At 40.6% G+C, this 14,353-nt stretch overlaps 1 protein-coding gene across 1 annotated transcript; it reads right to left on the reverse strand.

Annotated features, from left to right (window-relative positions):
• Positions 1 to 647: 647 nt before the first annotated feature.
• On the reverse strand, positions 648 to 11,417 carry LOC117339754 (tetraspanin-33-like). The gene is made up of 7 exons (XM_033901470.1): positions 11,181 to 11,417; positions 7,330 to 7,518; positions 6,838 to 7,032; positions 5,537 to 5,671; positions 4,880 to 4,933; positions 4,279 to 4,416; positions 648 to 1,680 (listed from the first exon to the last, which is right to left on the reverse strand). Exons 1-7 carry the CDS (start codon positions 11,256 to 11,258, stop codon positions 1,648 to 1,650), a joined length of 822 nt encoding a protein of 273 aa, XP_033757361.1. The 5' UTR covers positions 11,259 to 11,417; the 3' UTR covers positions 648 to 1,647.
• Between the last annotated feature and the right edge of the window lie 2,936 nt (positions 11,418 to 14,353).

Here is a 14,353-nt window from a genome sequence, read left to right on the forward strand (position 1 = left end):
AAGGGAAAGTTTATAGAAAAAAAAAGAATAATTTCTCATAGGACCGATAGAAATCATACAACGGTGTCTCTTGACATTATCAGGTCATAAGACTTTAAGGTGGATTGTTTCCCTGTAAAATACATCGTACGTGGGTGGCACAGATATGGTTTTCACAGAGTTTTTGGACGATGTTTAGATTGGCCGCTTCTTTGTTCGATATCATAACAGAGGAGAGAGCATGCGAGTATATATACGACGCGAAACAATATACTGTAAACTTACATATTCTAGCGGTCATCTTATTTTAGCGAATATCATTGTAGAAACATACCGCTAAAACAGGATTGCGCTGATTGTCGTTACATTGTTTTCTATGGCAAGTATTGTGTATTCACTTATTCATCTTTGCGCGAATCTGTTCTAGCTTGGAATCTGTTCTAGCTTGGTTGTGCGGTAAAGTTTGAGTGCGCCAAAATAAGTATGAATATAGTAGTCCAATGGATGTCAGTCAAAATGACAATACGTCTTATATAAAAATGTATATGAAATGTAGTAAGAATTGTTAAATCAAATTGACATCATGTCAATAATTTTTTTTCAGTGAGATCAGTAAAAACAAGAAAGGGCACCAACTCTTTCAAAAATTGTCGAATAAAAACACAACCTGCAGAAGAAACGTATGATTTATTTCATATAACATCAAAGAGGTAACGGCCAAGTGACAGATTATTAACATCTGCAATCACATCCAAATATAATAGCTTTGTAACCCTACATTTATTTTGATTGTCGCACTGATGAATTACTTGCCGTAGATCTTTATGCTCAGAAACTGCAATGCATTAGTGGCACTGCTTTAAGTGTAAAATGCTAATCTTAGGTTGCATATAACAGTTTAATATAAGCTTACTGCACTGAAAAAAAATAAAAGACAAATTGTTATTTATTAATCGAGTATTGTTGATCCAGTAATTAATAAAAATTGTATCAAATTTCTTGACGAGCGTGAAATTTCAGCACAAACATTTTGCCGCATCGTGTGGGTTATCCCTATCGTAAATACACCCATATGAATGTGTTTAATATCTTACATATTTTATGAGATGTATCTAATATAGTATATATGATAAATCTTATTTCCTTTTCTCGCATATTAATGTAATTGTCTAGAAAAATACGCCGTGTAATGGTAGACAAAATGGACCCACGTTTGAATAAATTGTTGTCACAAGTGCAATCGTAAATCAAGCTATATAGGCAACCGTATACAATGGTCCATAGGCCAGACCTTTATTTCAACAAGTATTATATAAACAAAAAGTTAGTAAATACCAGACAAACCATCACAGAATATTACATTTCTTTTTTTGTTCATCAAATCTACCTGTGAAGAAACACCCTGGTATGGCGTCGTCTTACTTCATCATTAAGGTAGCGCAAGTCGACGGAGTGTTTTTTATTACTGTCGAAAAATCATCCAAATGGGTCTTTAATTTCCTCGAAACAAAATAAGTTTAACACTGACAAATTCAAGTTTTGTATAAATATATCCTTTTTATATTTGATTCGTTACAGCTGTTCATGTCATTTGTTGAAAGTGCTCCTCGTTTGATGGCCCAGGGCGATAACGCCGCCATTTCAGTTTCTGCAGTTTGATTTGGTCTCTTAGTGACCTCTGGCCAAACACATTATAAATATCTGTAAAAATAAAACAAATCGTTAGTTATCTTCCCTTTGTTTCTGCATTAAAATGGTTTATACAAATACCAACATCATGCAAGCTTTCCTCGACTGCATTACCTTCAAAACGATAATCATTTAATAACCCTGCCATTTATCATGATACTCTTTTCAGGGATAAACAATAATAGAATTCAGAATACACAATTAACGTATTATCGGGATTATTCTCCCTGCAAGGAATCCATGACTTTTTTTCTTCTTTTCGAAATAGGTTGATCTCAAGGTAAATATATTTTCAAGATTTTATGGTATACATGTGAGTTACGGTTTCTATGACAATTATCTAATAAATGTTGCTTATTAACATCCGATTAGATGTTCTCAAGACCACTACGACAATATTGACATTTGTAATGGTATTACAATTCCCTGTATGACGCCCCTCCCCACCAGGACGGTGATACCCTGTATGACGCCCCTCCCCATCAGGACGGTGATACCCTGTATGACGCCCCTCCCCATCAGGACGGTGATACCCTGTATGACGCCCCTCCCCACCAGGACGGTGATACCCTGTATGACGCCCCTTCCCAATCAGGACGGTGATACCCTGTATGACGCCCTTCCCCACCAGGACGGTGATACCCTGTATGACGCCCCTTCCCAATCAGGACGGTGATACCCTGTATGACGCCCCTTCCCAATCAGGACGGTGATACCCTGTATGACACCCCTCCCCACCAGGACGGTGATACCCTTATGACACCCCTCCCAATCAGGATGGTGATACCCTGTATGACGCCCCTTCCCAATCAGGACGGTGATACCCTTATGACACCCCTCCCAATCAGGATGGTGATACCCTGTATGACGCCCCTCCCCATCAGGACGATGATACTCTGTATGACGCCCCTCCCCATCAGGACGGTGATACCCTGTATGACGCCCCTTCCCCATCAGGACGGTGATATCCTGTATGACGCCCCTCCCCACCAGGACGGTGATACCCTGTATGACGCCCCTTCCCAATCAGGACGGTGATACCCTGTATGACGCCCCTCCCCACCAGGACGGTGATACCCTGTATGACGCCCCTTCCCAATCAGGACGGTGATACCCTGTATGACGCCCCTTCCCAATCAGGACGGTGATACCCTGTATGACACCCCTCCCCACCAGGACGGTGATACCCTTATGACACCCCTCCCAATCAGGACGGTGATACCCTGTATGACACCCCTCCCCACCAGGACGGTGATACCCTTATGACACCCCTCCCAATCAGGATGGTGATACCCTGTATGACGCCCCTTCCCAATCAGGACGGTGATACCCTTATGACACCCCTCCCAATCAGGATGGTGATACCCTGTATGACGCCCCTCCCCATCAGGACGATGATACTCTGTATGACGCCCCTCCCCATCAGGACGGTGATACCCTGTATGACGCCCCTTCCCCATCAGGACGGTGATACCCTGTATGACGCCCCTCCCCACCAGGACGGTGATACCCTGTATGACGCCCCTTCCCAATCAGGACGGTGATACCCTGTATGACGCCCCTCCCCACCAGGACGGTGATACCCTGTATGACGCCCCTTCCCAATCAGGACGGTGATACCCTGTATGACGCCCCTTCCCAATCAGGACGGTGATACCCTGTATGACGCCCCTTCCCAATCAGGACGGTGATACCCTTATGACACCCCTCCCAATCAGGATGGTGATACCCTGTATGACGCCCCTCCCCATCAGGACGATGATACTCTGTATGACGCCCCTCCCCATCAGGACGGTGATACCCTGTATGACGCCCCTTCCCCATCAGGACGGTGATACCCTGTATGACGCCCCTCCCCACCAGGACGGTGATACCCTGTATGACACCCCTCCCCGCCATGACGGTGATTCCCTGTATGACGCCCCTTCCCAATCAGGACGGTGATACCCTGTATGACGCCCCTTCCCAATCAGGACGGTGATACCCTGTATGACGCCCCTACCCACCATGACGGTGATGCTCTATATGACGCCCCTCCCCATCAGGACGGTGATACCCTGTATGACACCCCTCCCAATCAGGATGGTGATACCCTGTATGACGCCCCATCCCACCAGGACGATGATACCCTGTATGACGCCCCTCCCCATCAGGACGGTGATTCCCTGTATGACGCCCCTTCCCCATCAGGACGGTGATAGCCTGTATGACGCCCCTCCCCATCAGGACGGTGATAGCCTGTATGACGCCCCTCCCCATCAGGACGGTTATACCCTGTATGACGCCCCTCCCCACCAGGACGGTGATACCCTGTATGACACCCCTCCCCACCATGACGGTGATTCCCTGTATGACGCCCCTCCCCATCAGGACGGTGATACCCTGTATGACACCCCTCCCCAACAGGACGGTGATTCCCTGTATGACGCCCCTCCCCATCAGGACGGTGATACCCTGTATGACGCCCCTCCCCACCAGGACGGTGATTCCCTGTATGACGCCCCTCCCCACCAGGACGGTGATACCCTGTATGACACGCCTCCCCATCAGGACGGTGATTCCCTGTATGACACGCCTCCCCACCATGACAGTGATACCATGTATCCTTACCTGTGGAATGAGAATTCCCAGTATAATGCCCCCTAGGACGAGAGCATTGTTGTTGATCCATTCCCCCAGAGCCCGGAGACAACCTACTTTATATATCCCCACCGTCTTGGCCGTCTCTGTCAGAGTAATGCTGCTACCCTACAGATAAAAAATAGTATTAACAGCAAATAACGTACCCAACATAACAAACACGAATGGCATGACGTATATTAACAACACAGAATTTCGAGATATACTGTAATTCCAACTCAAAATCGATAAAAAAAAAGGGGGGGGGGGGGGGCAAAATACGAACCAAATATAGATTTGTATAGAGACTACTGGAAAAAGGGGAATAAGACCAGAGGTTCCGGACTGATAAACGTCTTCTGTGTCTTACGCTTTATCGATGACACCCGCTATGCAAAATCATTTTATAAATCCCAACGGCATACATGCTTTCTTCTTATTCTATGTTACAAATAATTCAAAGTTTTATAACCATGATCATTAGAAAATAAATATATCATCATCACTTCTGCAATTAGGACGAACAATAAGTACAGGTGTAAATGTATGAATTGCCTGCTACTGTTATATGTTGAGCTGTATGACCACTTACCGTAGCTGTTGGTTTCATCACCCCACGGCCACAAAGAATGTTAATATATTCTCCCTACAACAAAACACAATTACGTGTTTACGATACATTATCTTCTGTTTTTCCAATTCCTTGCAATCATATACTGACTGTTAATAAATTATCCAAACCACAGAAATAAATGCAATTGGTTTGAGGTTAGTCCTATAATAATGTATTGCCATTGACTGGATTGTACTGGGCATTTGTTAACTGACAGTTGTGGATCTGATACGAATTTTGTGATATACAGCAGACATGGTCAACCTGTACATGACATGTCACGGGCTGGAAGATTTGATCTTAGTAAATTTGTTGCTTACTCCGAAAGACAGAATATTTCTAACATTCAAGGAAATAGCAGACAGCTTTTTAGAAGAGAACAAGAACCAAACTACGCGGACATGTTGTCTCGAACAAAGTGACGGTCAACTGGAATTCTCTTCCATCGTCCGACACGTCAGTAGTAGAAGCATCCTGAACTCATCGGGTATTTTCGCTGAAATACACTAGATTCCTCGAGGAGTTCCGGATGTAGTAGAAGACCTCTACTGCATGACGTCAACAACGGTAAGTTAAAGGTGAATGATTACGTCAACAACACTTCATACATATGGTTTAGTTAAAAACTAAACTTACCGGTTTTAATTTGCAACACGACGGTGGAACAGAACACTTCTCTGCACTCTTTCCTGCTATGGTACAATTGAAGTACATGTTATCGGTCCAATCTTTGTAGCCGTCCTCGTTGTCACTCAAACCACAGCAATGCAACTGTATTATAAATTATGTAAGATTTTATACAATAAAATGATAAACTTGATCAATAATACTTCCTGAACTAATGTCAACTTGGCTTGGATCCTATTTATTGCACAATTTACACAGTACACGCTGTCATCGGAAGGGAAGTGTGTAGCCTATATATGTTTTCAGAGATTCAACGGCTTCTCAAAGATAATACATATATAGTATTCAGGAATTTATAATGCTTTGCTAGCCAAGAGTGTTTTATATGATAAGGGTGGTCGAGTGGTGCAGTGGTCACTCATTTATCTTTCACCAAGGCAGCCGGGATCGGGGTTCGATAGTGAAAACGATCAGGTGAAAGCAGGAGTGATTAAATACGTCGATATAGCTTATTTCGCAATTGTTATAAAATAAATAACGTTTACATTTTGATGAAACACTCATGTTGAATCAAAAACCCTTGTCAAGCGAATTTGCAAAGAATGATATATATATATATATGATCATGTCAGGGTATCGGGCCGACCATCACTGCGCCATTGAAACGTTCTTTTTACAACGCCGATGTGGCGCAGCGGTATAAGCGGTGGGTATTTCTGGCTAGGCGATTGGGTGCCGTAGATCGTGAGTTCGAGGCCCGGTCAGGGCACGAGTCAAAACTTTGTCTTCCTTCGTCATTTGTGTTGCTAATTTATACTATGTAGCAAGTATATATATAAATGTAGGTGTATACACATAGGTATTTTGCTAAAGGTTTTGGTTGGTTTTCTTGTAACATAGGTAATACACCTAAATAAACACCTGAGGTCCAATCTAGGAACAGTAGGAAGTAATGTTGGTAATATTCGAGAGTGATTTAATTTCGTTATATTCGCATACGTTAAATATAGCACGGAAATAAATACCCAGCGAAAAGCCATGCATACAAACGAATACCTGGTATATAAGAGTGTTTGCTGCAGAATGCCGACAAGCCGTGAACGTAAGTCCGCCATGGAAAACCGCGAAATATTTGCTCCGTGAAATTTAACAAATATACAGTATCACTATTGTGGGTCCGACATGGGACATAACCACACCCCTTCTGAACCTGATTACAAGTCAGGAGTGAGTGACCGTCGATACCATAATCACTTATTGATAACTTTCAATAATCCACGACTCAAGGTACCCACTCTATAATGTATTACCGTTTTCTGTATATTGTCTATGAGGTTCACCATATCCTCGTCGTCCTCAACTCCATATTTCCGGATTGCTTCCTTCATGCTGTCTCCGGGGAACAGGCCCAGCTGTTCCCGGGCATCCGGAACAAAGTAGAACACGAAAACAAAGACGACTAGCGCCAGTTCTCCAAAGAACATGATGGACAGGATAATGTTATACTGAAATAGCAAATGAGTGTTCATACAGTTCACATGGACTTTGTACAAATGTGCATTCAATCTATCTTTAACCAGAATTGAAAAGCGCAATGAAACCAATGGGACTTGACACGAAAACAACATTATGGTAATATATGTATATGCAAGCTCTAGTTTAGAAGGTTATGCCCAGTCAATATGGAAACAAATTTTAGAATTGGTCAATTTTAAAATTATTTATGTACAAACAATGGGATTCCGTTAATCTTTGCTCCAGTGAACAATCTTTCTTAAAGAGTTTAAACAATAGATACTTACAGTTTTGAGAAAGCACATATTCTCCCTGAGTGCCCCCATACAACCAAAGAACGAGATGAAGACGACTATAGACCCTGCTGTCACCATGATTGTGGCTGGGTCGAGGAAGAAGTCAAAAGCATCTTTAACGACCTTCTGTTTAACCCACAGCACATACGCCCCAAGCCCCGTGATGGCCAGTCCGGCAATCTGGTGTGCATATAGAGATTTCGATAATAGTTTGAAAACAAATGGCAGTGATCTTCTGATAAGAACATTCTACACTAATTTGAAATTGGAAATATTAATTTCCCTTGTAGAAGGTCCAAACACCATTTCCGGCATAGATTATGTTCTCATACAAAAGTCATTACATCGAAGAGCTTCTCAGAAAAGACAGCAAGACCTTGCAAAAATCATCAGCACAAACAGTTTACAATTTGATGTACGATAAACTTATTGATTTCATTTCCCCTGTAGCCTAGTATTCCATTTTACTTGTGTGACAATATGACGTGCTTGCTATTTGTAGTGGTTCCATTGGTTTCTTGGAGCATTATATAACCCGGAGTTTACACCTAGATTTACATGGTGTGTGTCATCCATGGAACAGAAGACGCTTAACCTTCCGGAACATATAAAGTGCCATTGTCCTTTAATGTTGACGAGTCTTTGTGTAAGTATTCGTTTTTTCCTAGTTTGCACATTGTTTTTAACGATTTTGAGTCAAAATTCGTTTACATCATCTTTATTCCTCACAACATATCCAAACAGTTGCCATTATAGTCATGCCATCCAAAACATTACCAGTGACATTTGGAGAATATTTAAAGAAACCATTCTTGTACCAGTCCTTCTTCTTGGAATGCTTAAAAGACTATGATAAAATCCTTTCCCCCAGATAATACTTTTGATAGCGTATTCTAATGAGGACGAACAACGACATACGACAACTAGACGTAGAATACATGTTTATAATTCAATCCAGACACATGCATCACGTTATGACATCACACCATGCGTAACTTGTCCACGCATTAGAACTTATGTCAGATAAATACATGCACTTCAAAACAACCACAAGCGAAAAACATAGGTAACAATTAATCACACGCAAATACATCACGAGTAAATTTAAAATGAAGCTTAATTGTTCACAATACATCAAGCGCGCACTGATAAAGTCATTGTAATATTTGTAAGACCAAATTAACGCATTGCATTTCCATCTGGGACCAACAATACACTATAGATATCACAGTGCAGTGGCGTAGGAAGTCGTCAAAAAGTGGGGGGGCAAAAAAATTTTTAACCTTAAATTTTACGCACTAAACAAATCGTATGCTATCTCCGCAAAATTAGCCAATAATTATCATTTCAACATCCCATGATAATTTTGATAATTTATGTAGTACAAAATAAGTTATTTACGCAAATCAGGATATATTATTTATGGCAAAACATGAATCACCAGGCCCGGCCAGGAATTTCGAAAGGGCGGGGTAATTTAGTAATAATGCGAGCGCCGTGGGCGCGAGCCGATTTTTTGTTGCCTTTTTTTTTTTTTTTACGCGGGGGTCTGAGGGGCCGCCCAGCGGGTCCTGGGCAGCTCCCTGATAGGGGGTTCAATGGGGTCTAAGCCCTCCGCGGAAAATGAATATAGCACATTTCCAATAATTCGGGATCACGCGCGGATCCAGTAATTAAGTGATCATGCGAGCGCCGTAGGCGCGAGCCGATTTTTTCCCCTTTTTGCGAGAGGTCTGGGGGCCGCCCAGCGGGTCCCAGGGTGGCGAAGCCCCCCTGTGGATCTGCAATCGAAAGGGGGGGGGGGCAGTAATTTAGTGATAAAGCGAGCGCCGTAGGCGCGAGCCGAATTTTTTTTGTATTTCCTCGTACCTGTCGGTAATTAGTATCACTCTATTCACGTTAAAACCGCGCATTCTTATTCATGTTGTGTTTCTGTCTTGTTCTCATTATGAACTCAATTAACTTCACAAATTATCATCAACTTATTGAATCTATGTGATGAAGTTAAGCAAAATTTCGTATTAAGATATAAATATTGATTTACCAGGCTATTGCAGACGACCGACACACAGGTCTGAGGATTTATATACTAGTATAAAAGTCGGAATGTTCCGGATGTACAAGATATTTAGTTTTTATCGTTGCCTTCAAGAAAACATTATCGGTTCGAAAATATACAGATATTTATCGAAATGAATATATAAATTCGTGTTTTTTCCCCTTTTTTAGATTTTGGATGTCAAAAAGTGGGGGGGGCAAAAAGATATGTTTGCCCCCCCACTGTAAAAAGTGGGGGGGCAATTGCCCCCCCTGCCCCCCCGCTTCCTACGCCACTGCAGTGATAAACAATGCTAACTACAGTTCAAATGTCACGGTACTAATAGAGTCGAAACATGGCACAACGCCTCAATTACACGGTAACATTGCTTAATCTCTACTGATCTCAAAATATCAGACCAGTCCGACTTCTACAGGCAACGCAAAACTAACAAAAACCAAAAGTCTTGGTATTCACTGCAATACAATTCAAACCTCATGTCTAAAACATTATCATTATAAAACACTCCTTATAAGGTCATGCCAGTATAAGAGACTCCTTATATGGTCATGTCTGCAATATGAGATCAACACTAACTTCTTCCACAGGCCACACATCCAAATACACAAACTATATTTTATTTTTTTATTTACACCACAATATAATTCAGACATGCATCAAAGATATACTGAATTAATCATTTTAAAACATTATAGGTCTTCTCCTTTTCATAAATTAGCAAAAGACATATACGAATTAAATAGTTATAAAAGTCTACAGAAAAGCAATCATTAGCCCGAGTTTCCTCTGGCCCTGGCACCATGTCTGGTGGTCCTCTGACACCATGTCTGGTGTCAGGGACCAGAGGAAACTCGAGCTAGGCAATCATAAGCACTTCATTTGAACTACAATTCTCGCCTCTGCTATTCACAGTTTACATGTTATAATGTCATGGTAAGTAAACGAAACTGTTGCAATGGTGTCGTGTTCGCCTATCTTAAGTAAACATCAATAGATTTATTATAACGTGTTGATAAACGAGGACCAATGAACTAGACATATAAAGGTGAGTAGAAGTCCTATCATGTCGATAAGACTTCGTTCAATCTCATCTCTTTATAAATCATTGCCATGATAAAACAGTGTATGTAAGTTGTGAACATATTTATGAAGAAATAATCGACATTGATGGTAAATCGTTGGTATCGATATTTTTCAGCTGGCTTTGATACATGTAAATGAATAAGTGAATCGATAGCATTGATAGTAAATAGGATGTAAATGACGGCAATGATAGCAAATGGTTGATGCCTCGATGTTGATAATATTGAGCCGATATTGAAAAGCTATGGCTTGTATCATTATTTAAATATCCGATGTTGGAATCAAATGGTTGAAGTTCATAATATATGGTTGTTATTGATAGCAAATGTTGTCAGCAGTTATCAGGTAATAAAGGTATAAATGACCGGCTTTGATAGTTAATGACTTGTACGGGTGGTAACTGAAACAACTACATGTACATTGTATACACTATCTTTAGTAGCAATACGGTTATTCTAAATCATAACACGGATGGTATGAGTCACCTGTCGATTACAATATTAAGGTAAGTAAAGATCCTGGGTTGATAGGAATGACCTTAAGTTGACCAAAATTACACTTAAATTATCATGGGCTATATTCAACACATTAAATATGCATACGAATGACCTGTCAGCTTAAATCGATACTGTTATGTTACAAATTCAAAATAAATCCATACCTAAGGATGATCAATAGATGGTAAAAAAACACTACTTACCCATATGATAAAATTTTCAAAGAACAGGAAGTATTTGGTGAGGGGATTAACTGCGGTTTTATCTTGTCTCCTCCCCATACTGAAACAAATGGATCTTCTAATAGATCCAAACTATGACTAATTTCTCCTCTGAGATGATCCGACCATCAGTAATACGACATAGGTATGATCCCTGTTTCTACTTTCTAAATACGGATGTGTCCTGATCGACTGTTTTTAGTGTCGCGCCTGCGACTGATATAGCTGGGCGGGGTCAGGGGTCAATCTAACTCCTGATAACGGTATTGTTGACGTATTTTATCTCCGTTTATTACACGATATCGAGCTATATGGTAGTAAGTGCTTTTACCTGCAGTGTTATATAGGCGTGCAACCAGCACGGAAGTTTGTTTACATTACTGGTTGTCATGCGCGTATGAGAGGAATAAATGCTACATAAGATTACTTTAAATCATTTCATTATATATATTTTTTTATTTTAAAAGAAATGTGTATTGGGAACAGGGAAAGGAACGGATTTATCGGAGTTTGAACCCGGAACTTTTCCAAAAGTCCTATCTGATTGCTGACATTTGACCCAGTCTAGACTACACAAGCCAGTCTGTATAAATCATCAAAAGAATCTATACATCCCATTATATATCAATAGTCTTCAACAATGTAAACATGTGCAAACTGTAGTTAACTGTCCATAGAGGTACGGATACTACTCTAGAGCGAGGAAACAGTGAAAAACAGTATCGAAAAATATGTCGTTAAATTGTACCTAAAAGACAAACTTGATCATAGAACAATCGATCCAAAGCAGTGATTTACAGATATTGATATTGCTCGAGCATAAGCATCCCCAGGCCAAATGGAAGTGGTAACTGCGATTTTCACCTGGGGCATCGTCCACCAAATATCTTAGATATCGGCATTTAACATATTTTAACATATATATATATCAGCATTTAAGTGATATCAATATTCACCTGTATACCTATAGTTATAAAAAATCTTATAAAATAGTTTTCCAAAACTGAACACATTTCAACATCAATCTATATAGAGTATCAAACATTAGACAGATATCCTTAATCCATCAGATATCTAAATTTTCTCAGATACCTAAGATCAGATAGAAAGCATTCAATATATCTACCCGATAACAATCATCTAATACTTAACATTGGTCAGATATGTAGTATCCATAACCTAGATATCTTTCATTGTATATTTAGCATTCACCATCTAAAATTCAAATGATGGCTACCATCCATCTTCGATACTGAAGTGATTACTTTACTTTCGCTCTCTAAACCTCTGGAATGTGTATGGCAAAATCGATACAGCCCTGTCACTTCAAGGTTGTGAGAAAAAAGCTAGTATGGTCATTTCAGGAGTATAAAACGAATTTCGAGGTCTCCGACCGTTAAATTGGCTTGACTTGAACTTGGTTGCCACTCCTCTGTAAACCTCCAAAAGCAACGCATCAGTGTAGCGATTGGTCAGGTTGTTCCTTGACACCAATCACATAGCTAGTTGTGGTGCCCTTCGACGTCATTATGACATATTCCTAGGGTGGAGCATCCTTGACATTCCAGTATTTATGTTTACTTGCGCTCTCTGAGGGAAAATCAAGGCAAAATCGAACGTTAAATATATAATTAAATTTCCTCGGATACCATTCAGATATCTAGCATTGATTACAGACATACATTTGTATCTTTAACCCGATAATTCAAAGCATCCAGCGATTTTAATATTTTTCATACCATATATCAAAGGTCACGCTCCTTTTCGCTCTCTGCATCCCTTGAATATATATATTCATGTATTGATACTAAAATGCATTTACATATGGACCATAGGTCCCTGTGCTTGAAAATCTATTTAATTGGCTTCATTAAAACCCTGACCACGCACTTCATTTGAATACTACTGAGGAGCGACTACCAAGTTCAAAGCCAGTCAATTTCACGATATGACGACCCCGAAATACAGGTACTACTAGTACAGGTGTGTCAATTAAATAATGAGGGGACTGGCGGGTTGGCACACGAGGCTAGTGTCTGTGATGAAGAGAGCGAAACAAATTGAGAATCAGATCCAGTAGAGCCAATATCAATTAAGCCTGCATCATACAGCTGTTTTAATTGTCCCTCTAGGACTTGGCAGTGATGATCATAGGAGGCAATCAAAAACCTCGACATATGCCGACACAAATGTCTGGATGGGGAGGTACAATAAAAAAGAATTCATAACTTTTCAACATTGTAAAATGTTGTGACTGGAGCAGCAAATTCCTCGATTTTTCATGGTGACACTTTTGGTCGGCTCCTGTGATCAACAGGCAGTGGAATACAGCAAGCCTTATTATTGGAGTCTCCAGTGGATTTGGGGAGTATTTATCCTTCAAGAGATGGGAAGGGGAGACACATTAGCCATCATCGATACTCCATGCTCAGTCTCGAGGTGGACACACCGTTAAATTGGCTGGCTTTGAAATTGGCTGTCGCTCCCATGTAACCTTCAAAAGAAATGCGTCTAGCTCATAGATTTGTCAGGGTTTTTCCTTGACATCAGCCAAATAGCTAGCCGTTTGTCTTCGATTTTGTCTCGACAGATTCCAGGGGCCCTGGAGTATTGAGGATGAAGTTTAGTCGCCCTTTATGACATGAAGTGAGATAGAGCTGGCAAATCCTTCCCTTGCTCGGTACGGTGAGTTTAAAGATAATCGGTACCAGAACAAAACAGAAGGGCAACCTTATATTAATACACTTCTAATAAGACAAGTTTATTTTTCATCTTCCGAAACCCACAAGACTCTGCCTTACGTTTCGCTCAGACGTCAGACAGAGTCTCGTTGGTTTCCGACGATGCGGTTTTTTCGCACATCTTTTTTCAACAAGATCCATCTCGAAGCAAATATTTACAGTCAAGGTAAGAAATTTGATAGTTCGTTATTAAACCCATTGTAATGTATTCAATATTGATTCATACTGACCTACAAAGATGACCTGCAGTAAGTTCATATCAGACTTTTGGTGCGAGTTACAATTTAGACGGGATTTAATTGATTTAAAAGTAAATGGAAACGAATGAAAGATGTGTTCATCACACTTCCAAATATTCAAATATTCGTGACATATTTTCGTATGCTTAATTCAATACATATGAAATATGGACAT

Source organism: Pecten maximus, chromosome 12 (genome assembly GCF_902652985.1).
Source record: "Pecten maximus chromosome 12, xPecMax1.1, whole genome shotgun sequence".
In the NCBI taxonomy this organism is placed as follows: domain Eukaryota; kingdom Metazoa; phylum Mollusca; class Bivalvia; order Pectinida; family Pectinidae; genus Pecten; species Pecten maximus.